Raw genomic sequence first — 23,701 nt, forward strand, 5'->3', positions numbered from 1 at the left:
TTTAAATGACTGGAGCCGCAAAAACACCTCCCGCGCCTAGGTGGCTCCGGAGCCGCCTCCTCCCCTGGTGTCTGTCCAGGCCGGGACTAAAAGAGAGTGTTTGCTTTCAGGACTGGGGGGTGGCTGGGGGTGACAGCCTTTGGGGGTTACACTCGTCCCGCGAAAGAAGCTCACAGAGGTGGCGGGAGCCCCCGCCTAGAGGGGCAGACCGGCCTCCACTGCCCCCCGCACATAGGTAAGTCACGGCCCCAGCTGGTGGCCCCCGATGCCAGGTCTGTGTACCCCGCGCCACGCCGTCACTCACCCTCCGGTAGCGGGCGCCCCACAGCACGCGTGCCAACTAGGCTGCGAGGCCGCCGCGGAGTCGCTGCGAAGGGGGCGGGGCGCGCGGCATCGGCGACTGTTGCTAAGGGAGGCGGGGCCAGAGGGCGGAAACCACCCCGGCGGGCGACAGGAAGCCCCGCCCCCAACATGGCCGCGCCCAGCGGTCCTGTTTCAAGCCGCTCCACCGCCAGTGACGCGGCCCGTCGCCCCACCCGTCTGCAGCCACTCCCCGCCTCGGTCGCCGAACTCGAGAGGGACACGTGACCCTGCGGGGGCCAGTCACGTGAGGCGCCGAGCGGGTGGGAGGGGGTTGGCACTGGGGGTCCGGAGCGGCAGCAGAAGAGGAAGATGGCGGGGTGCAGGGGGTCCTGGTGCTGCTGCTGCCGGTGGTGCTGCTGCTGCGGGGAGCGTGAAACCCGCACGCCAGAGGAGCTGGTAAGGCGCGGGCGCTGGCGGCTGGGCCGGGCAGTTGCTAAGGGACAGGAGAGGCGTCGCCGGAGGTGGGGCCGGGCCGAGCTGGGCCCGCAGGTGGCAGCGTGTGCGGATGGGCACCGCACGCCGGGCTCTCGTAGAATCGGCCCTGCTTCCCGTGCCCAAGTCCGGAGGCTAATTCTCATAACTCCGCCCTGGGATCTAAGAGAATCCGGGCCAGCTTCAGTGAATCCCATAGATTTCTTTTTTTAATTCCCATCTGGAAGGAGTGTTGAGTGAAACGAGCATTTTCGGAATGAGCCCTTTCATGCTTGTCATGCCGCTGGCTTAGGTTCTCCAGCGCTTTTCTCACTCCGTCCCTGAGCCTTTCGGGGTCATTGACAAGCCAGTTTCCCCTGCAAGGCATCCTGGGAAAACGAGTTGCTCTGCTCCCAAAGTTGACAGGTCCCTTCGGATTTCAGATTGGGCACCTTGTCAGACGGACCTGGATTTCCCCCCCGCTGAAGCTGGCAGTGGGCATCTTTGACGTGTCCTGAAGACAAGAGTGGTTATTTGGAGAATGTATCAATAGAGATGAAAAGCTGAGCTGGATCCCCACCCACATCACCCCCTATCCCAAAAGGATTTTGTGGGAGGTTTTTGTTGTTGTTTTTGTTGTGTGTGTTTTTTTGCGATCTTGTTCCCATTGATGACAATGGTTCTAGACAATTTAGAAACTAGCAACAGATGTCGGTGAACACTTCTGCCTCCTTTTCCTTTTAACCACTAAGAGGGTCTCCCTTCTGTGGATCTGTTTTTCTAGACCATCCTTGGAGAAACACAGGAGGAGGAGGATGAGATCCTGCCAAGGAAAGACTATGAGGTGAGCTTCTTAGCTGCTGTCTTGGTAACAAAAGCAGTGACTGACCTGTAGCTTTAGGATGCCAACCAAGGGAGTGAGTGAGAGGTAACTTCCCTCTGGGGAAGGGGCTGTTTAACAAGCCCCCTGCCGTTTTTAAATACAGTTTTATTGATTTTATTGTTTTCAGAGAGGAAGGGAGAAGGAGAGAAAGATAGAAAATGTTAAAGTTGTTATTCCCCCAAATCAAAGAGCAACATATACAGCAAAAATAAAAGGAAGTGAGTCATGGTAGAGAATGACAGCCCTGGCTGGCGTGGTTCAGTGGTTAGAGTGTCAGCTGGAGTACGGAAGGGTCTTGGGTTTGATTCCAGTCAAGGACACGAATCTGGGTTGCAGGTTTGATCCCAGGACTTGGTCAGGCATGTGCAGGAGGCAGCCAATCAATGTGTCTCTCTCACATTTCTCTCTCTCTCTCTTCACCTCCCCCCTTCTCCTTCTCTCTGCCCCTCCCCCCTTCCTTCCACTATCTGAAAATCAATGAAAAAAATATCCTCGGGTGAGGTTTAACCGAGAGAGAGAGAGAGAGAGAGAGAGAGAGAGAGAGAGAAGTGACAATATCTGATTTTAATACAGATATATATAGTTCATTGATGTATATTTACAAAGTGTTAGGCTCTCAGCTGATTTATTTAAAAAAAAGAAAAGATTGATGTTCTGGCATTGCATTTGTTTCTAAATGCCCCTTTAAATAGCTTTATTCAGGGTTAGGGCTAGTATAATTCACATGCTATACAATTTACCTATTTAATGTGTACTACTCGGTAGTATATTCAGAGTTGTGCAGCCCTCACCAAATCAATTTTAGAACATTTTTGTCACCTTGGAGAGAAACCCAGTACCCATTAGCAGAGTCACTGCCCATTGTCCTTGTCCCTGACCCTAGGCAACCGCTGATCTACTTCCTGTTGCTATAGAGTTGCCTCTTCTGGGCATCGAAACCCTTTTCATTGTTTGTGGAGTCATAGCATTATTAGGCGAAACCATCAAACAAATAATTAATTGGCCAGTCATTTCTATAAATATTTGGTATGAAGAATATTCATATTTTTCAACATTTTAATTTTTCCCCTTTTGTTCCTAGAATGTGATGTCACTAACTTGATTAAAATATGTATACACATATATAAATATATACTTAATCACTCATGGATGGGTCTAGTTTCTCAGCAGAATTTTTCACTGTGATATATATATCTTTTTATTGATTTCAGGGAGGAAGAGAGAGGGAGAGAGAAACATCAATGATGAGAGAGAATCATTGATCGGCTGCCTCCTGTACACCCCCCTACTGGGGATTGAGCCCACAACCCGGGCATGTGCCCTGGACTGGAATCGAACCCTGGACCTTTCTATCCACTGAGTCAAACCAGGTAGGGCTCTATGGTGTGTGTTTTTGTAATCAGAAAAAAAAATTTTTCCAGCTATAAAAAGTACCATGTTTGCTGTGAAAATTTTAAACAATACCCAGATGGGAAGAACACCTCCTAAACTATCACCTCAGAGATAGCCATTATTAACAGTTTTCCCAGATGCTTTTGCTTTATGTATGCTGACACACAAAAAATCTTAATTTTATTTACTCAAAATGGGATCGTGTACCATAGTATGACATTTTTACTCACATGCCCCTCTTTCAGAGTTTGGATTATGATCGCTGTATCAATGACCCTTACCTGGAAGTTTTGGAGACCATGGATAATAAGGTGAGTCCCTCATTGACCTCTTGGGACTGAGGAGGTCTTACGATAGCTCCTTTACCTTTATCCCTTGCCCTTTTAACCCTCATGAGACAACAGCATTTATCCCTTAGACTACTTCCTCCTGCCAACCCAAATACCCGCTGACCCAACCTCTTAGAGTCCATCATTCTTGCATTATAAAGCACCTTCCATATCAGGCATCATCTTTGACATTTTTGCTGTCCTTGTGAAATTCACTCTAAAACTGGTTGGCCAAGATGTGTTCCTTCCCTGCTGCCAACATAATCCTGAAACAAACTGAGTCATTTTTTTCCTGTGTGAACAGAAAGGTCGCAGGTATGAGGCGGTGAAGTGGATGATGGTGTTTGCCATTGGCGTCTGCACGGGTTTGGTGAGCAGGCGGGGCATGAGGGGGTGGCGGGCCAGAGGGCTGGAGTGGGTCAGAGGTCAAGCTCCAGCCTGACAAATCAGTTGTTTGTCATAACAGGGACTGCCTTGTCTTTTTTCCTCTTTCTTTTCTTAATTAATAATCTGACACTTTTTTATACGTCTCTTTTTCTTTCACTTTATGAAACCAAAGTAAGTCATACAACTTCGGTGTTCTTTAAAGCACTCAAAGGTTGGGTCAAGTTCTCTTACGATAAGCTATGGTCCTGTCAGGTAGACAACGTGGAGGGGAGAGTACTCAGTGGATGTTGAGTCACTCTGTAGGGAAAAAGCAAAGTAATGGGAACAAAACTAAAGCTTACGCCCTTGCCTTTAGCACAACGTGCTAGTCACCAGGACACCGCTGATCTCAGTGAATGCTTTGTCCTGACCTGGGCTCTTCCCTGCACATTGCTTGTTTTTTCTAGAAGGTGGAGCTGGCCGGTTTGGGCAGAGGATTATACCTGAAAGCATAGGGTTCTGGGGTCAGCACATTCACACATGAATCATGGACAAGAAAAGATTATGAAACATTGCCAAAGATGATAGTAGCACAAGGTCTGGAACCATAGCTGCTGACTTACCATGGTAAAACCTGGCAAAGAAAAGCTGAAAAAGGTAGCAGCCAGTCCAAACGAGACCGGTCCGATCTGATTCTCCATCATTGCTGTGTTAAATAGGGGGTTGTCTTGGTCCATTTGGGCTGCTATCACAAAAATACCATAGACTAGATGGCTTGAAACAGACATTTATTTCTCACAGTTCTGGGGGCTAGAAGTTCAAGATCAAGGGCCAACAGATTAGTGTCTGCTGAGGACCTGCTTTCCAGTTCAGAGATGACCATCTTTGCCCTGTCTTCACATGGCAGAAGGGAGCAAGAGAGCACTCTGGCTGGGGTCTCTCTTTAATCATGATAAACTTGGTATATAAGATAATGCATATTTTAAGTATATTACATTATAGTTCAACTAGAGGCCCGGTGCATGAAATTGGACAACCAGACACTTAGCATATTAGGCTTTTATTATATAGGATATTTTATTATATAGGATATTTGTGTATACTACATAGTGTTTATTACTGTAAGTCTAGTAACCCTCTCACCATACAGTTGATCCCCTTCACCTATTCTGCACTCCCCCAGTCCCTTTTCCCTCTTGGGGTCTCTTTATAAGGGCACTAATCCTATTCATGAGGGCTCCACCCTCTTGGCCTTATCACCTCCTAAAGGCCCCCACCTCCAAATACCATCATATTGGGGGTTAGGTTTTCAACATGAATTTGGGGTGGGGGGCAAACACAAACATTCAGTCCATAATAAGGGATATATATATATATATATATATATATATATATATATATATATTCCTAAGCAGCAGCCTATTTATCATCTTTCTCTAGAATTGACCACAAGTCTCATAATTAAGTATACATGATATACCCATAAAATGTAAACACGTTTTTAATATAATATAGCCACAAGTGCCGACCACAGTTTTTGTTTTCACGGCACTTGTCCAATTTTTACTGTAGTAAATTAGAGGTCAAGGAACATCTTAGTAGTTAAGACTAATGGCGTTTAGAGGCCTCTTTGGTAACATTCTGATGGATACCAGTGTGGGGCAACTTGGGTGGATTTAATTGTTTTGTGGAAATTTCAGAGTGTGAATTTTGCTATATATGGTTCTGGTTGCAAATTTCCCTGTAATAGGCATAGTCATTAGCTATCTAGTTGTTAGTCTTTCTGCCACTTTCATATCAAACTCCTTTGAACTGCCATTTATCAATAGTAACAGCTTTACCTCCCACCCTCATGTTAAAGACAGGCAGACCTGCCTTTATAATGTACTACCTGTTCCTCTCGCTACTGGCTCTCTTGTCCTTTGATCTGTCACCACTTACTGCTTTAATGTTCAAAGCCTCAGCATTGGCTTGAGGGAAGTCTGGAGTTAAAGGCATGAATCCTTTGATCCTGAATCTACAAAATCAGAAGTCTTTCCAGTTCTCCTTTAAGCCCAGAGCAGAGACTTATGAGAGTGGAAGAGTGGTTGACCAGGGCAATCATTGACTACATAAGACAGTTAAAAGTCAAAGTAGTGACTTACGTGAAATAGAAATAACCAACTTGCAAAACCCATATACAGCTAAGTGAATGTTGTCGTACAAAGTAATTTAAGCTAGCCCAGAGCAGATTGGCTCAGTGGGTTGGAGCATCATCCCATACACCTGAAGATGTTGAGTTCGATTCCCAGTCAGGGCACATACCCAGGTTGTGGGTTCAATCCCGGTCAGGGCCCATATGGGAGGCAGCTGATTGATATTTCTCACATCAATGTTTCTCTCTCTCTCAAATCAACTTAAAAGTTTGCTGTTGATTTTTTCAAAGTAATCTAAGCTCTGTGCTTATCTAGCTAAGCATCGCTAGACACAGTGGTCTTCCTTGGTCTCACATCTTTTTCTGCATAATTTTCTCTCTGTTTTACTTTGCTCCTCTCATTGTAGCTGTACTCCATTATTTTGTTCTTTAGTGGGCAGTGGGGCAAGGCTGGAGCGGGGCCTCTGCAGAGCCAGAGTGACTAACGAAAGCCCATCCACCCACTGCTGGTTGGTAACGCAGGTGGGCGTGCGCAGCAGGCGTGCGTGCACCGTGAATGCAGTGGGGGAAGTCTGTGCTTTTGAGGGCAGTGCCCGTAACACACCAGGAAGCTGTGTGACTGACGCTCCTTTGCTCTTCCCAGGTGGGTCTCTTTGTGGACTTCTTTGTGCGCCTCTTCACGCAGCTCAAGTTTGGAGTGGTACAGACATGTATCCTTTTCGCGGTTTCTGATTGTGCTTTCTTGTCTAGAAATGAGTTGAACAGTAGACATGATCTGTGGAGAGCTATTATTAGCCATTCGGCTTTAAGGTGTTTATCATTGAAGGACACAGAAAGAACACTTTAATAAATCAAGAGATACGTTCATGGTTGGTAAGACATAAACCACCAAGATGCCTGCTTTCCCCAATCAATCTATAAATGCAATGTAGTTCCAATGAAAGTGCAATAGAATTGTTCATAGAACTTGAAAATTCTCTTCCTAAGTTTGTTTGGAAGAGTCAAGAGCCAAAAGTAGTTGAGATAGTTTTGAATAAGCAGGAGACTTATATAATTTAAGATATAGTCATTGAAACAGTGTCACATTGGTGCAGAAACACCCAGACAATGGAAAATAGTGGAGAAGCAGAAACTGGCCTTTAGGGGTGTAGAAGTGCAGTGAATGACTGAGCCCATGTGATAAATCAGTGAGGATAAAATGGGTCACTTAAAAGATGCTGGAACGTAGGTTAACCATCTGGAAAAACATAATTAGATTCCTACTTTGTACTAGAAATTAATTCTAGATGGATTAAAGAGATAAATAGGCAAAATGAAACTTTAAGAGACTGTATGATGTAAAGAGTAGGGAATCAGCTCTGGCCGGTGGTGCTTGGTGGTTAGAATGTTGGCCCTAGCACTGAAGGGTCTCGGGTTTGATTCCCAGGCAAGGGCACGTGCCTGGGTTTCAGGTTTCATCTCTGGCCCCGGTAGGGGCTCAGGCTAGAGGCCACGAATCAATTTTCTCTCCCATCGATGTTTTTCTCTCTCTCTCCTTCCTTCCCTCCTGTCTCTAAAAATCAATGGAAAAAATATCCTCAAGTGAGAATTAACAAAATTTTTTTAAAAGGGTAGGGAATTATTTCTTAAAACGCCAGAAGGCACACAGTGAAAGGGAAAAGATCAGAGAACTTGATCACATCGAAGTCAATATTCTATTTATACAAACAAACAAAACCCAAAACAATAATGTAAACAAAGTGAAAAGTCCACAGCCTCAACGAGGTTCTTCACTGTGCATTTAAGGGACATAATTCGTATCCAGAATAGAGGAGAACTACAACCCTAAGAAATAAAGCCCAACAGCCCAATAAATAATCTGGCAAAGGTGTCGAACAGCCATTCTCAGGAGAGGAAACTGAACAGCCAATAAACCTGTGCAAAAGTGCTCCCCTCACCACTGGTTAGGGAACTGGAAATTAATAAACAGGAAGCTGCTTCTTCCCATGACTCGTGAATGCCTCTCCCGGCTGTGGGCCTTAGACATGTACGAAGATGTGCACCGCAGCTTTGTGATTGCGAAAAGTTGGAATCACCCCAAATGGAAAAATTACGGTATGTTCATCTGATACAGAAGTTAAAATGAGCAAACCAGAACTGTTTATCAACATGGGTAATTCTCAGAACAGGCATCAACTGAGAGAGAGGAAGTTGGAGTATATGCCTAAAATACAATACCATATTTTAATTTTGAAACAAAGCAAGGATACATCTGAAAAACAAGTGCTAACCTAAGACTAAAAGGCCAAAGTGAAAGGCGACAAGCATTTATTCCAGATTCAGAGAATAGCTGTTTGGGAAGCCCTGGTTCAGGCAGAAGCCCCAATCGTGTTGCTGTTGGGAGGCAAAGGCGAGGGGTATTTATGAGAAAGGGAAGGGGGGCGATTACATCAGTAGGAGGAAGAAGTTTCTCTGGGTGCTGGTAAGCTAAGGAAGGGATGTCTTTAACGTAAATGATGCTCTTGGTGTAATGTGTGCTTTCTTGTTATCTTTGTAAACAGTTGTTTGGAAACCTCTGCCTTAGGCCCAGTCCAAGAGTTAATTTGCCCGGTGGTAACATTCCTAGGGTTTGAGTAGTACAGCCGCAAGGCAGTTCCTCTGGGATGGCAGCTCCGCCTCCACTTTAAAGTGATTCCATTTACATTTTCACAGAGGAAAGGCAGCGCGATAATTTCAGGGTAGTTAGTGTTTTCTCCCAGAGGAGAGAGGGACAGAAACATAAAGGTGTTTTTCTTAATGTCTTAATTTTTTAAAATCATATATAAGCATTTATTCCAATACTGCTGGCAGTACGGAAGAGCAGCAGGTCATCCACAAAAATCTGCTCTGCAGCCCCCCATCAGCCAGCTGCTTATACTGGGGAAGCAGGAGGCTGGGGTAGGACTCCATTGTTTGCACAAGGTTGTTAACCTTTCCATGATAACAGGCAGTTCTTGAATGAGAATGGACCACATTCAAAGATTGACTCCCAGTCCAAGGTTCACTCCCAGGTCCAAGGTTCACTCCCAGGTCCTGGGGCGTACAATTCCCAGCCAGATCAGAATGTCCTTTCTTTAACCAACACAAGGCAGTCATGGCTAACAGAGCATGATTAATATTTTCCATAACCATAGCTAGTCCCCAATATTCTATTTTTGCCCCTAACATTTCCCCACTGCTATTTCTATCATCTCATATCTATGAATTAGTTTTAGATGAAAAGTCTCATCCTGCTGGAACTGCATCTGCTTCTGCCTTGAAAGTAGTTCCCAGGGAAGGAATACACGAAATAAATGAAGGATCTTGGATATGTTTTCTATAAACAATTGTCAGGAAGATTAAAACAGCACATTCCTTTACATTCCTTACAACCATGGTTATGCTGCAACAGCGAACAATCTATTGCTGCCCAATTCTCTAGAACTGCCTCCCTGACCTGGCTCAGCTCTTGCTTTATCCCGTGTATATCCCTGGAGGTGGCATTACGGCTTTTACCCTGCCACAAGCCAGCCGGGTCACTTTTGCATTAAGGGAGCCTACCATTACCGGCATAACAAAAATGGTCAAAGCAATATAGGCAGCAGGCTCACAGGTGGGGACAGTCATTGCAGTCCGGTGCCTCGGGCTTGAGAAAGTCTCTTTTGGTTTAGACCCTGTGATGTTTCTGAGTCATAAAGACAGTCAGTCATCCTATGGAACAGGGCCCCCTGGTGCTGTTAACAGGGATAAATAGTTACCCACATATCAGAAACCCACCAGCCAGCATCTTAGTATGTCCATTACTATAAGGGAGGGTGAAATTATCAGAACAATTCATATTGTAGTTATTAGATACTTAAGGACAATAGCTAGAACACCTGGTAAAAGTCAGACATTCACCATAGGGAACGACTGCAGTAACTTTTAGAGGAAACATCCCTGCATCCTTTTCCCAGACAGGGTCCCAACATATAAAGGTCCCCATCTGTGACTTTCTCCCCAAAATGAATGGAATAGTCTATATATTATCAGTAGGTGTCCCAACTCCTACTCAGCAAGGTAAAGGTCAGATCTATATAGGTTCCTCCACTGCCAGCTTCAGAGCAGTTGGAGTGGTGAGAAGCACGCCTCAGGGTCTTGTCCATTTCTCCTCCAGTTGGCCCATCGTCCCTGCTCTGCTCAGGTCTAACTGCCTACCACATGCTCTCAAGGATCTTGGCTCCGAATTCTTCCAGAGAAAAGGGGCACAGGGTCTCTTCTGTAACTGCTGCATGCTGAGGAGGGGCGAAGTTTTTCCTTCAGAGCCAAGAGGTGCTTGCTGGGCATGGAAGGAGGTGGCAGGGTGTCTAGAGGTGGTATTCCCTGAGTGTGAGTAGGGCTTGTCAGCTGGTGGAGTCAAACTGTGTTATAAAATTTAATATTACTGGGCAAAAGTTAGAATAGCAAGAATTACGGCAATAGTCTGGTAAAAGAAAAAAACATTTCAGTTCTAATAATTTCCTATTGAAACACAATTTTTCTCTTTAAAATCACCCTCATTTTTATTAAAGAGCCAACTTAAAACCAATTTATTTACTGTATTAAGTCTAGTTACCATTTGGCTTGATTTTTTGCATGAACACAATAAGAATAACCGTTGATCACATAGGCTATTTTAAAAAGATACGCTTTCCTGGAATTTCATGATCAAGCTTTAAGTAGCCCCGCAGGGCAAAGACGCTGAGCCACCTAGCTGCCATCAGGTTTGCCTGCAATACCTGTAGATATGGGTGACTTCCTCAAGTTGAGGTCCCCAGTGATGTCTTGAGGTTCCTTCTTTGCCATCTCTCAGGAAAGCAGCCTTTGTTCCTTACTTGGAAAGACTGCCATGAACCCTGTGACCAGGCAAGGTACCAGGCTTTCTCCAAGGTGCTCTATTGGCTTCATTCCTTAAAGCTTTCTGGTGACATCCAGAATCCAGGCATGTCTCTGCAGGCATGACACGCTAGTCAAAGTCTTGGTTAACAGCCACAATTAGAAACAGGTCTTATTGAATTCATGCAAAGAACGTATTGCCACTTATTAAGAATTGCCAAATTCTGGAAGGACAGGCAGGGAGAAAAATATATAATTTACCAAATTGCTTTAAAAATGCTACCTTATATCTGATAAACAAAAAGTTCAAGAATCAGCAATACTTTCAACAAAAGTTACAAAAACTGTATAATTATTTTCCATTCATTCAGTCCCATAATCAAATTTTTGTTTCTCCTGATTTTTTCTGCCAGTACTTCTATAAATCCAGATACTTTAGAGTAATGTGAATGACATGGAATCTTGTCCTTTCTGTAAAACACAATATTCCAGGATAACAATTAGAGCTATAAATGGAAGCATAATATAGTTATTATTATTTGACAAAGCTTCTCATGTGCCTTAAGCAGAAAATTTTCCTTCATGAGAGAAAAGAAATTCTTGAGGCATTTCAGGGCCAATAGGAATGACCTAAAGCCAATTCTAGGTCAAGAAAAGTTTCTTAAAATTCAAACCTTGGAAAGATTGTCAAACTTATTTTACCAAAAGATCATATATTTTATTGATTTTTTACAGAGAAGAAGGGAGAGGGATAGAGAGTAGAAACATCGATGAGAGAGATCGATCAGCTGCCTCCTGCACAGCCCCCAGTAGGGATGTGCCCGCAACCCAGGTACATGCCCTTGACCGGAATCGAACCTGGGACCCTTGAATCCCTAGGCCGACGCTCTATCCACTGAGCCAAACCGGTTCGGCTGTCAAACTTATTTTACCAAAAGATCATAAATCAAATTGACAAAAGGGTATTAGACACAATCATAGGCTAGCAAACTTTAGTTCCCATGATTAAGAAGATGACTTTTTTTTTTAATGAAAAAAAGTGCCTAATTAATATAACATACAACTATTTCCATAATTTATAGAACTTTTGCTTCCTGGGCAAAAGCAGGAAAGACCTTTTCCCTTTTAATAGACTAGAAAAGAACTAACTAAAATGAGGTTTATTCTGTAACTTCATTTGTCCTTGGGTGTGGTCAGTAAATGACACTGATTGGATTTCTGCTGTCTGTCTCCTGAGTAGGTTGATATTAGCTATTTACCCTCTGGTTAGGGAGGCAAAGTGCAAGTCATTTACTCTTAAGTGTCCTTGGTTTAGGGAAGATAAGATTTGGCTCCCAATTGCTGTCTGACCATCTCAATTTCCCTATTCTACTACTACTCCTGGCTTATTGGCCTGTGTCATTTATATAACTTCCTTTCAACATTTCTTTTTACAAATATTTTACAGCTTTCACAAACCTTTCAACTTTCAAAAATAACCAACTTTAGAACCCACTTTCTTTTCCTTTAAAATGCATCTCCATGCCGCATGCCTTCTATTGCACCAAAACCATCATTTCTTTCCAATTAGTTAGAATTCTTAACCTTAGAAACCTTAATTTTTAGGTGACATGTAAGTAATTAATATTCCTCAGATTAGCAATACATTCACATTTTTAAGAGATATTTCAAATAAAATACAAGACTTATTCATTAACAGATTCAAATCCACCCTCTAGATTTTTCATACGAGGCAAACTCAGATTAATAGTTCAGTATCCTGATATTTCAAAATACCTAGATATTTAACAATTTTTACTACTTAACCCTGCAAACTCCAAAGTTTTTAGTTACCAAAGACTTTGGAAAACTATGTTTAGGTATATATAATTATCACTTTTAAAAAAGCTTTATCATAAACCCTTCACTTTAGTTATTTCATTTTGTCTTAACAACTTTGAGATTTTAAAGCCAATTATTATTACCCAAGGCATTTTCTAGACCAATTTTTTTTAACAGGGATAACTCACTAGCCTTAGGTGGCTTTAATGTGAAAGTACTATTTTATTTTATTTTTTCTTACAAAGATGGAAGTGGCCCTCCACTGCTATTTTTGTAGTCTGCTGGGGGGCACTTCTGCAGATCTGATCCTCTTAGGAAAAGAACTTGTGGGGGGAGGGGGGCGTTCAGAAGGTTTAGCTCCCATATCTTTATTTCTGAGTAGACTAACAACATGAAATCTTGCATATAAGAAGATAGCTTTTAAAAATAAACAGAAACAAACAAGCAAACAAAAACCCCTACAGTGAATAGATGAATATTCTGAAAAGGGTGGACTGGAACATTAGCCTTAGAATCTTCTCTCACACTAACCCAGCACAGCACATGGGTTCTGAGTGGCAAGCCCAAACAGCAGACAGAGGATTCCTTGTGTTCATAAACCAGCGAAGAGCAAACTAAGTCCCCCAAAGATAAGAAAGCAAGCAAAGAACATCAGTAACCAAGTTCCATTACAGACAAGAACTTCCCCAGCTTAGAGTTTCCAGCGGCTGATGCCTTGAGAGGGAGAGCAGGAAGGGTCCCCAAGATTAAGAATTCTTGGCAGCTGCTGGGAAGTTCCTGCAGTCCCTGCCACGGGTAGCTGGAGCCCCTAGCAAAATAGGATATGCCCCATCTTTAAACAAATTAAACCAAAGACACAAAACAACAATCAGCAGAGACACTCTATGTACAATATTTACAGGCAAGAGCGTCACACCATGCTCCTTGTCTGTCCAGCCACAGGCACCTCAGAATGCCCTGCATTTAAAACTGACCGAAGCAGAGCAATGTCTCATGCCAGAGTGGGTCAGACGAAGGGCTCGGAGACCAGGCAAGGACCACTGGAGGTCCTTACCATCAGGAGCTGACCCGGCTCGTCCAGACGAGAGGCAGTAAAATGCCTCCTGTGCCATACACAGTGCATCCATCCTTACAAGGAAGCCCAGACGAGAGGCAGCCACTGCTCATGCCACACAAAACGCTTGATTCCTCCTACAAAAACGCTTGATTCAACTTAGGTCTCAGGTGAGACGACAGGGATTGCTGAGGCTGCACCTGGAACTCAAAATGAACATTCCTGACAGCACTGCAATTAGGAGTCCAGGCCTCAGCCCCAGGAACTCCCAGTCCAGGCAGCAAGCACACTCACTCCAGACGAGTCTCTCGCTTACGTCCCTTCCTGGTCGCCAGAATATGTTACCGGACAATCAGTGGGTCCGGGCTGCCTGTCACTACTTGAGCCAATTAAGCAGAGCGGGTTGAATCATACATGAGCATTTATTCCAGTACTGCCAGCAGCATGGGAGAGCAGCAGGTCAGCCACAAAAATGGGCTCTCTTAACGTTTTAATTTTTAAAAGTATCAAGCAAATATGCTACCACCCTGAGATTTATTAAAGGTAGGGCTGGGAAGGTACGGGTGAGGGTTACTCTTCGCAATGTTTGAAGCATTTCATAATGAGAAACGGTGCCTAGTGTAGATGACATCTCAGGCAGTTTTCTTGTTCATACGTGACGTGGAGAACAGGAAGAGGCGCAGTAAGCACTTCAAGAGGAGGAGGTGCCCCATGTCGGGTGTTTGCAGGAAAGGCCTTGGCGTGGCTGGGGAGCACGGTTCCTTAACTCACTCTCTAGCGGTGGAGGAATGCAGCCAGAAAGGGTGCCTCGCCTTGTCCCTCCTTGAACTCCTGGGTTTCAACTTGACCTTTGTCTTCCTAGGGAGTCTTCTTGTCCTAATTGAGGTAAGAGGCCTTTTTGTTGTCAAGACTTTGGGTCCTACACTCCTCATCTCCATCGCCATGACTGGGAGCTGAGAGAACTGAATTCGACTTGGAATATAGATTCCTGCAGAAAGTGGCCTCTCGTTCACTTAGAAATGTTTCTGAAAGTCAAGTGTGAGCCTGTGGTGAGATTAAAGAGCAAACATCTAGATGAGGAGGGTGGTTCTCCACCTTGGGGAGCACATCAGGGTAGATTCCCTGGAGAACTTTAAAAATGATTGGCCCCCGGGCCCCAGCTCGCGTGAGTGAGCTCAGGATCTCCGGAAGCGGGGCGCCTGCATGGATTGTTGAAGGCTCCGCAGGTGATGCTGAATCACTGTGAACTTTTTAGAAGTGCACGTCCTCCCATCCCCCCTCAGACCTGCTGAGTCGGAAACCCAGGCCAGCAGGCCGTCCCTCTGGGGAGGGCGATGGATTTGAGTGTACGGGTGTGCCTCCTCTTCCAGCCAGTGGCAGCAGGTTCTGGAATACCCGAGATCAAGTGCTATCTGAATGGGGTGAAGGTGCCCGGAATCGTCCGTCTCCGGACCCTGGTCTGCAAAGTCTTCGGGGTGCTGTTCAGTGTGGCTGGAGGTAAGGGGGGTGTTTCTGACTGGTCCCTTCTTTTCTTCAAAGGGTGAAGAGGACAAGAAGCATTCTGTATGTAAATGAAGTAGATTTGGATTGGAGGGCCTGCCCTTAACAGATCTCTCTACTTTCCTTCCATGGCTTAGTTTCTTCAATGCAGACCTGTTAGTTACCATTCAGAGCTCTCTGCGTAACACATTAGGTTTTGAAGTAGACCCACCATCCAGTTGGTTTATGGAGTTGGCTTTTAGCAAAGTCAGTGAGCTTTTTGTGTAAACAGCTAGTCAATGTTTTAGGCTTTGTGATCCAAAAAGGCAAAATTGAAAATATTATTTAGGTGCTTAAATTTACATAACCATTTACAACATATCCAGGTGAGAATGGAAAAATTATTCTTAGCTCGCCAGCTGTACAAAAACAGCGAGCCGTTTGGCTCACAGGCTGTAGTTTGCTGATGCCCAATTAAGAGTTTAAAGAGTATTTTCTCTTATTCGATGGGAATTGGACTCTTTCTGTTAGACAGTCACAGGAGCATCTCTGTTTTATCGAGAGGAAGGTTTACACAGCAGAGGTCTCCCCAGCTAGAGTGGTTCTGTGCTGACTGATGGTCTCCTTCTCCACCTGCTCCCAGGGCTCTTTGTGGGGAAGGAAGGCCCCATGATCCACAGTGGAGCCGTGGTGGGCGCTGGCCTCCCTCAGGTAAGGCTGCTGGGTTGGGAAGGTGAGTCCCTTACAGTGGTCTCCCAGGCAGGGGCTTCTGTGAGTCAGTCTGGAAGAAAATCCATCGGCAGCACCCTAACGTGGCTTTGGAGTCTGATGTCAGTTTGGGTTGATGTAAAAACGATGTGGCCTGTCTCGGAGAGGGGGTAACTGGTACCCCAGAGATTTAACTAGGCCCTAGGAACAGGAATGGCACATAGAGAAAGTCTGTTCAAATGAAGTCACCTGGTGCTCCCACAGCCATTGCCCGGCGCCTCCATGGAAGGTGGCTCAGTGGGTCAGCTCAGCGCTGCCCTATCCCAAGATGCTAGAAGCACGTCTGAGGTGGTTCCGGGCACGGCTGTGCTGCATGCACCCGAGGTAGCACAGGACTAATAACACAGGGTGAGGAGCTAGCTCAGGATGGCGAAGCTCCCATCCTTACGGGCTATCCGATTCGGGCTGCAGGTTGGAGACACCTCGGTTCCTTGTGGTCCGTCACTTGTGGGCATGTTCCTCTCTCGTCCTGAGAGGAGGGAATGATGCTAGTGAGTGGTCAAAGCCAAGGAGAGAAGACTTGCCCAGAGCCTGTCTTCTGCTCTCTCTCTCTGCTGCTGCCTCACCCTCCCAGCCAGCCCCGGCCTCCCAGAAGGGGGCAGGGACGGTGGCAGCGTGAGCATTCGGGGGACAGGTTGAAGGTGGTGCGTGGGCCCTTCCTTACTGCCACGCCTGAGCAGGGCTCACGGTATCTTCTGCAGCAGCTTTCATTTCCTCCCAGCCCTTCTCTCAGCTGCTTCCTTCCCCATTTTCTTTCTGACTTGTTGATTATGTACAAAATGCAATTTCGGAAGAGCCTAGAAATTTAGGGGCAGGAAAGGAAGTTCCTCCCAGAGACAGCTTCTTTTTCCCAGGCTGCTCTTCTGGACTCTCCCTTCGGCAGCACATCTGCCCGCTGTGCTCAAGGCGGGGGCTCCCGCGGGGTTCCTGCAGGTGGCCTGTGGGCCCCCCTCTGACTTGGTTTTCTCTTGTTTTAGTTTCAGAGCATCTCCTTCCGGAAGATCCAGTTTAACTTCCCCTATTTCCGAAGTGACAGGTATGGAAAGGTTAGGAATTGGATTTTCTTTTCTTTAAGTTAAATTTATTGGGGTGACACTGGGTAATAAGATTATATAGGTTTCCAGTGTAGATTTCTAGGCTACATGATCTGTATATTGCATTGTTTTACCATCACCCAAAGTGAAGTCATCTTCCGTCACCATACATTTGGCTCCCTTTCCCTTTACTACCTCCCACCCCCTTCCGTCTGGTAACCACCATATTGTTGTCTGTGTCTGAGTTTCAGTTTTATATCCTACAGATGAGTGAAATCATACAGTTCTTAGCTTTTCCTGATTGACTTACTTTGCTTGGCATAATCTGAAAGTCCATCCATGTCACATATGGCAGTATTTCATTTCTTATGGCTGAGTAGTATTCTATTATGTATATACTAGAGGCCGGTGCACGAAGATTTGTGCACTCAGGGCGGGGGATCCCTCAGCCAAGCCTGCGCCCTCTTGCAGTCTGGGACCCCTCGGAGGATGTCCACCTGCCAACTTAGGCCCACAGCCCAGGAGCCCTCAGGGGATGTCCGTAGTCGGATATCCTTAGCACTGCCGAGAAGGTGGGAGAGGTTCCCACCACCGCCGCTGCACTTGCAGCTGTCAGCCCAGCTTGTGGCTGAGCGGAGCTCCCCCTGTGGGAGCACACTGACCACCGGGGGCAGCTCCTGCGTTGAGCATCTGCCCCCTGGTGGTCAGTGCGCGTCATAGTGACCGGTTGTTCCGCCCTTAGGATCAATGTGCATATTACCCTTTTATTATATAGAATGCACATCTTCTTTATCCAGTTGTCCATTGAAGGACACTTTGGTTGTGTCCATGTCTTTTGCCACTGTGAATAATGCTGCAGTGAATATAGGGTGCATAAACCTTTACCAATAAATGTTTTCAAATTTTTCGGTTAAAAACTACCGAGAAGAAGGATTGCTGGGTGATATAGGAACTCTTCTCTTAATGTTTTGAGGCACCTCCATACTGTTTTCCATAGAGGCTGCACCAGTTTACATTCCCTCCAGCCGTGATGAGGGTTCCGTTTTCTCCCCAACCTCCCCACCACTTATTATTACTCATCTTGTTGATAATAGGAATTGGACTTTCTTTTTTTAAAGGTTGTTTTTTTTGTTTGTTTGTTTGTTTTTCAGAGAGAGGGAAAGGGAGAGGGAGAGAGAAAGTTCATTGGCTGCTTCCTGCCCACAACCTGCACATGTGCCCTGACCCGGAATCAAACAGGCAGCCTTTTGGTGCATGGACAACACCCAACCACTGAGCCACACTGGCCAGGGCAGAATTGGATTCTCTTGAAAAAAATAAACTGTCCATTTACTGCCTCTCAGACCCCATACTTGCTCTAGCTGGCTTATTGCCTCCCCTGCTGGGCAGGCTACGTGCAAAACCCGGTGTCAGAAAGAAGGTGGGCTTTGAGCTACTGTCCTGAGAATAAGCAACCAGGGCCCGGCTGGTCTCGTGGCTGTCACTGTGTCATGACCTAAGGCCTGGAAGCATCTCAGGCAGTGGCGGTGAAAAGCACGGCCGAGACATCCACAGCTACTCGCGAGAGCATCGTCCATATTCCAGAGCAGTGTGCTGGGTCGCCGCCCCGGGTGGGCAGGTGCTCTTCTCGGAACTTTTTGCCCCGTGGAATCTGCGTGTGTGAAACTGGCCCGCGCACGAGGCCCTTGGAATCGGCCCCGGGTCAGAGCTGTGGTCTACCTTCCCGCCTTGGTGTTCCGCATGTCATTGTCACCTGCTCCTCCGCATGTCACCAGCACTTGGCCTTTTCATGACGCTGTGCCCTTTGGAAGGAAGATCTGGGGAGAGTGTAGCTCAGCGGGGACTGAGCTGGGGCTGAAATTCCATCTTCAGAGGAGACTGGTGTGAGGGGGCCTCTCTCCTGGAGGAACTCGGGCTGCGGAGTGGATCTGGCTCTCAGGTGAACCTGTTCGTTGCCCAGTTGGCCTGCTTCAAACCCTGACTTCATGGGTCCTTCATGAGATAAAATGTTGGCGGATAAGGCCCTGGCCGGTGTGGCTCAGTTGGTTGGGCGTCATCCATGCACCAAGAAGTTGCTTCTTTGATTCCTGGTCAGCGCACATGCCCAGGTTGCAAGCTTAATCCCCACTTGGGGTGTGCAAGAGGTAGCTGATCGATGTTTCACTCTCAGATCAACATTTCTTTCTCTCTCAAAATCAATTAAAAAACACACACAAACATTGGCAAATAAGGCAGGGAAAACCGGCTTTTGTGGCCTGAGGGCTCTTTGTCCAATAAAGCGTCTGTCTCTTCTCTCCTCAGAGACAAGCGGGACTTTGTATCAGCAGGTGCAGCTGCTGGCGTCGCTGCAGCCTTCGGGGCTCCCATTGGGGGGACCCTGTTCAGTCTGGAGGAGGGCTCGTCCTTCTGGAACCAAGGGCTCACGTGGAAAGTGGTGAGGAGGACTTCCAAGGACAACCTTCTCCTGGACATAACCACCCCGTTTAAGCTGTAGTTCTGATGAGCCCAGTCCTTTGCTTTAGACGCCCGTAACTGCCAGACTGTGGGCTTTCCCGTGCTTTCCGTATGCACACGCTCCCATCCCCCGCATCAAACTGCCAGTACCATCTCTTGTTGATGAGCCACCTGGCGTGAAGGCATGGGACTGGTCATCAGGCGGCGGCAGAGCCCAGACTTGAACCCTGACTCCTACGTTAGAGTAGCGCGTTCTTCCTCTCATGTTCACTCTTTCTCTTGGCACAGGATTCAGTGTGTATCTGGCTCTAAGTAAATAGATCTCACAACAGGCTGTTGAAATGAAAGCTTCTGTGGCCTGTGGTCCAGTTGTCCACATGGGGTGCCTTTCTTGCCGTGGTTACCGGACACCTGTACCGGGCCTGGAGTCGGCAGGTTTCTGTGTAGAGCAGCAGGTGTTATGAGGAGGGTCAGGGAGGAAGTAGGACTTGTTGCTATTGAATGTTCTTGTTTTTGTCACCTGTCCCTAGCTCTTCTGCTCCATGTCTGCCACCTTCACCCTCAACTTCTTTCGTTCTGGGATTCAGTTTGGAAGTTGGGGCTCCTTCCAGCTCCCTGGATTGCTGAACTTTGGCGAGTTCAAGGTATGCTTTGTCCTTTTCCCCCAGAATTTCTTTCTTTTTTTTAAAAAATAAGATGCAATTACAAAATTTATATATATATATTACAATAAAATATATATATATATATTTTATTGAAAAATATATATATATTTTATTGATTTCAGAGAGGAAGGGAGAGGGAGAGAGGGATCAATGATAAGAGGAAATCATTGATTGGCTGCCTCCTGTATGCCCCCTATTGGGGATTGAGCCTGCAACCCGGGCATGTGTCCTTGACTGGAATCGAACCTGGGACCCTTCAGCCCGCAGGCCGACACTCTATCCACTGAGCCAAACCAGCTAGGGCCCCCAGAATTTCTTGCTTGACTGGTGACAATTGCTCTAAGTCAGCGGTTCTCAACCTGTGGGTCGCGACCCCTTTGGCGGTCGAACGACCCTTTCACAGGGGTCGCCTAAGACCAGCCTGCATATCAGATATTTACATTACGATTCATAACAGTAGCAACATTACAGTTATGAAGTAGCAACGAAAATAATTTTATGGTTGGGTCACAACATGAGGAAGTATATTTAAAGGGCCAGAAGGTTGAGAACCACTGCTCTAAGTGATGTACCAGATAGAAGCAATCAGGGGCAGCTTCTGGTGGGGCTCTCTGCCCCTGTAGCCTCCTGTGGGTGCCTCTGCCCGGTGTGGGCAGGCCCTGCACTGCGCTGGCTCTTGAAGAGAGAAGGCAGCCTCCCCTCCTGTGTCTGTCTGCTCCGCCTCCACCCCTTCCTGTTCTCATGGGCACCATGGTTTTTCTCTCCCTTTCCTGCCCCTTCTCTCAGTGCTCTGACTCTGATAAAAAATGTCACCTCTGGACAGCTGTGGATTTGGGTTTCTTCGTCCTGATGGGGGTCATTGGGGGCCTCCTGGGAGCCACATTCAACTGTCTGAACAAGAGGCTTGCAAAGTACCGGATGCGAAACGTGCACCCGAAGCCTAAGCTCGTCAGGTACCTGCGCAGCCGCCTCCCCCAGCCTGCGGGGCTCCCCGAGCTCCGTGTGGATGGGCCGTCTCCCCGAGGGAGGCGATGGTGTGAACAGACCCTGCTTTCCACACCAGCTCTGACTTCACATCTGAGGCAGAATGTAGAAGGGGTCGTGTCCACTGTATTTGTCAGGCCTAAAGGCTGAGTCTGAGCTTCATTTATAACCGAGTGGCTGGTTGCCTCCCGCCCCACCTGACTTCCACTCGGACGCATGACAGTCAGAAAGTCAGTGCGATTCTCACCCCTGGGACCTAAAATGAAAGGCATTTTGTTCCCTGGAGAGAGATGGTGTGGACGCAGCAGCCTTGTCCCTGGCCGCCCACTTTTTACATGGGAATTGCTGAACGCAGCAAGTCGCTGACAGATTCTGCACGTGCTGACTGGCGGGGGCTCCTACACATGCTCTTGGGGAGAAAGGGGTTAGGGGTAGGCGGGGTTGTGTATTTGAGTTCCCTAGAAGGGGTTGTCTTACTACCTGTAACAGCTGTCCTTTGCTTCCTAGAGTCTTAGAGAGCCTCCTGGTGTCTCTGGTAACCACCGTGGTGGTGTTTGTGGCCTCGATGGTGTTAGGAGAATGCCGACAGATGTCTTCAAGTCAAATTGGGAATGACTCGCTCCTGCTCCAGGTAACCCCAGTGCACCTGCTCCCTGTGTCCTGCATCCGCAACAAGGGTCCAGAAATGGGTGGCGTGCCTCTTAGAGCTCAGGAATGTGTTGGGTTCATGGTTCCCACCTGATCAGATTGCTGAGAGAGGAATGTGCAGTCGCCTTTTCACAGGAGAGAGGATGTGCACCTCCGTCTTTTTCGTGTTTGTGGATGATCCTGGTTATCATAGAGGGGAACTCCTGTCTGTCTCTGTCTGTCTGTCTCTCTCTCTGTTGAACAACACTAATCGGAAACAGAAGCTCGGGAAGTGGACCATCTGCTTCTTCTCCGGCCCCAGTTTCCCTTCTCGCTCTCCACACCTGAATGTGCTACCAGCCTCCCCTGCGCCCCCTTCTGAGAGTCGCTCGCTCTAGGCTGGGAGAAAGGAGCGCCTGCCCAGGAGCACAGCAGTCCTGCTTCCTCACAGCTCCGAGGCACTTACTGGCATACGTCCTGTCGCATTTCTCCTTTTCCCTTCTTAGGAGGATGGTATTTTTCAGAACCTTCCCCTGAAAGAGCAGGTCCGTGAGGTAGGATTGGAGCTTACTCTACCCTGCGTTTTTGGATCTAACCTGGATGTGGGTCTGAGAGCTGGACTGTGGTCGGTCAGCTGTGTGGTCTGGACTGCAGGGGGAGCCAGGGGAGTGCTAGGTACCTGTCATCTTACAGTCCCTGGACGGGCACTCGGTGCCTCAGAGCCCCTTTGGAGCCTTTGTCTTGCTGCTGCTTTAGTGTCCCCAGGGTCGGTCCAGGTGCAGCTAGACCATATCAGATCAGAGATGGGCAAACTATAGCTCACAGGCCAGATCTGCCCTGCGCACCCGCTTGTTTCTGTGGAACCCCCAAGCTAAGAATGGTTTTTACATTTTTAAAGAGCTGGGAAAGATGGAGAAGATGGGCCATGGCCTGCAAAGGCTGAAATATTTACTGTCTGGTTCTTTACGGAAAAATGTGGCTGACCCATTACCAGTTACCAGACCACATTTCTAAAATGTGTTCCAAGGAACATTGATTTATATTATTTAGAAACAAATGGAAAAGGATTCTGTGGTCAAATGGGTTAACCAGAATTAAATAAGTTTCTTTAATGCCAGACTTTCTAGGGCCCTTAAAATTCCAGGGAGAGTTATGAATATTTGGAATGTTTATTGTGCCAGATATTCCACCAAGCTCTTTCCATACATGATCATATAATCCTTACCACTACCAGGTTGGCTGGTGTTATTATTCCCATTTTCCAGATGGGAAAATGGAGGCAAAGTGAGGTCTTGACCAAGATCACTCAGCTAGTAAAATATAGCATGAGGTGGGAATTATTCCCAATTTATAGATGAGAAAGCTGAAGCATCACAAAATGAAATATCTTTGCTAAGGTTGCTAGAGTGTCCGTCTCTCTGGTTATGGACCCTGCGCTCTGCTTTTAGTGGAAACTGATTTCCAACAGGTGCTCTGGAGCCTCTCAGTGCATTGACTGCAGGACTTTCCAGAGAGCCTTCAGGACTGGTGTTCCTCCAGACATAGTTTGGGAACCACTGCCTGTGTGTCCTCTCAGCTCGCTCACGGGTTACTGTTCTAAACACGGGTTACTGTTCTAAACACGTTTCTCCTTTGCCAGCTCTTCCTGTCATGTTCCACCACTAGGGGGCACTGTCCTATTTCCTAGGCAGCCTTCGTCTAACTGTGTTGGCCAGCCAGGTTCACCTGGTGGGTTTATCCAAACCCACCACCCGGTCCACCTAGTATTGTTACAGTGTTCACATAAGGGCATCTCTACAGTGTTATCCGTAGAATGGGGTCCAGGAAAAGTCCATATCCTTACTGAGCTTTATAACAAGAAAACAAGATCTTTCATAATCCAAATTCCCTTACCCTCTAATGATCAAGGCAGTACCAGAATTTCATCTTCCTACACAAAATGATGGAGAGAGTGGGAGGTCTGAAATGTGGAGAAGTAATCTCTTCCCAGTCGGGGTTTTGTTCAGCCAGGTGGAGCCTGCGGGCGGCAGCCAGGAGCACGGTGTCTGCACCGTGTGAAAGTGGTTTAGCTTCTGCAGCAAATTCA

The 23,701-nt window shown here is 46.7% G+C and overlaps 1 protein-coding gene across 2 annotated transcripts in view; it reads left to right on the top strand.

Moving 5' to 3' along the window:
• Positions 1-515: 515 nt before the first annotated feature.
• The window catches only part of CLCN6 (chloride voltage-gated channel 6), a 33,306-nt gene continuing 10,120 nt past the window's right edge, over positions 516-23,701 (top strand). The window contains exons 1-13 of one of the 2 annotated variants that reach the window (XM_006103727.3): positions 516-759; positions 1,559-1,618; positions 3,295-3,360; positions 3,683-3,748; positions 6,522-6,588; positions 14,383-14,489; positions 14,975-15,101; positions 15,727-15,794; positions 16,829-16,887; positions 19,187-19,319; positions 19,870-19,983; positions 20,791-20,957; positions 21,496-21,619. In XM_006103727.3, coding sequence (XP_006103789.1) covers positions 673-759; positions 1,559-1,618; positions 3,295-3,360; positions 3,683-3,748; positions 6,522-6,588; positions 14,383-14,489; positions 14,975-15,101; positions 15,727-15,794; positions 16,829-16,887; positions 19,187-19,319; positions 19,870-19,983; positions 20,791-20,957; positions 21,496-21,619 — 1,245 coding nt within the window. In that variant the 5' untranslated portion in view covers positions 516-672. The remainder of the gene's footprint in view (positions 760-1,558; positions 1,619-3,294; positions 3,361-3,682; positions 3,749-6,521; positions 6,589-14,382; positions 14,490-14,974; positions 15,102-15,726; positions 15,795-16,828; positions 16,888-19,186; positions 19,320-19,869; positions 19,984-20,790; positions 20,958-21,495; positions 21,620-23,701) is intronic. The other variant, XR_001345585.2, reaches the window with a different exon arrangement.

The sequence above is a fragment of the Myotis lucifugus genome, unplaced genomic scaffold, assembly GCF_000147115.1.
Source record: "Myotis lucifugus unplaced genomic scaffold, Myoluc2.0 scaffold_501, whole genome shotgun sequence".
NCBI lineage: Eukaryota > Metazoa > Chordata > Mammalia > Chiroptera > Vespertilionidae > Myotis > Myotis lucifugus.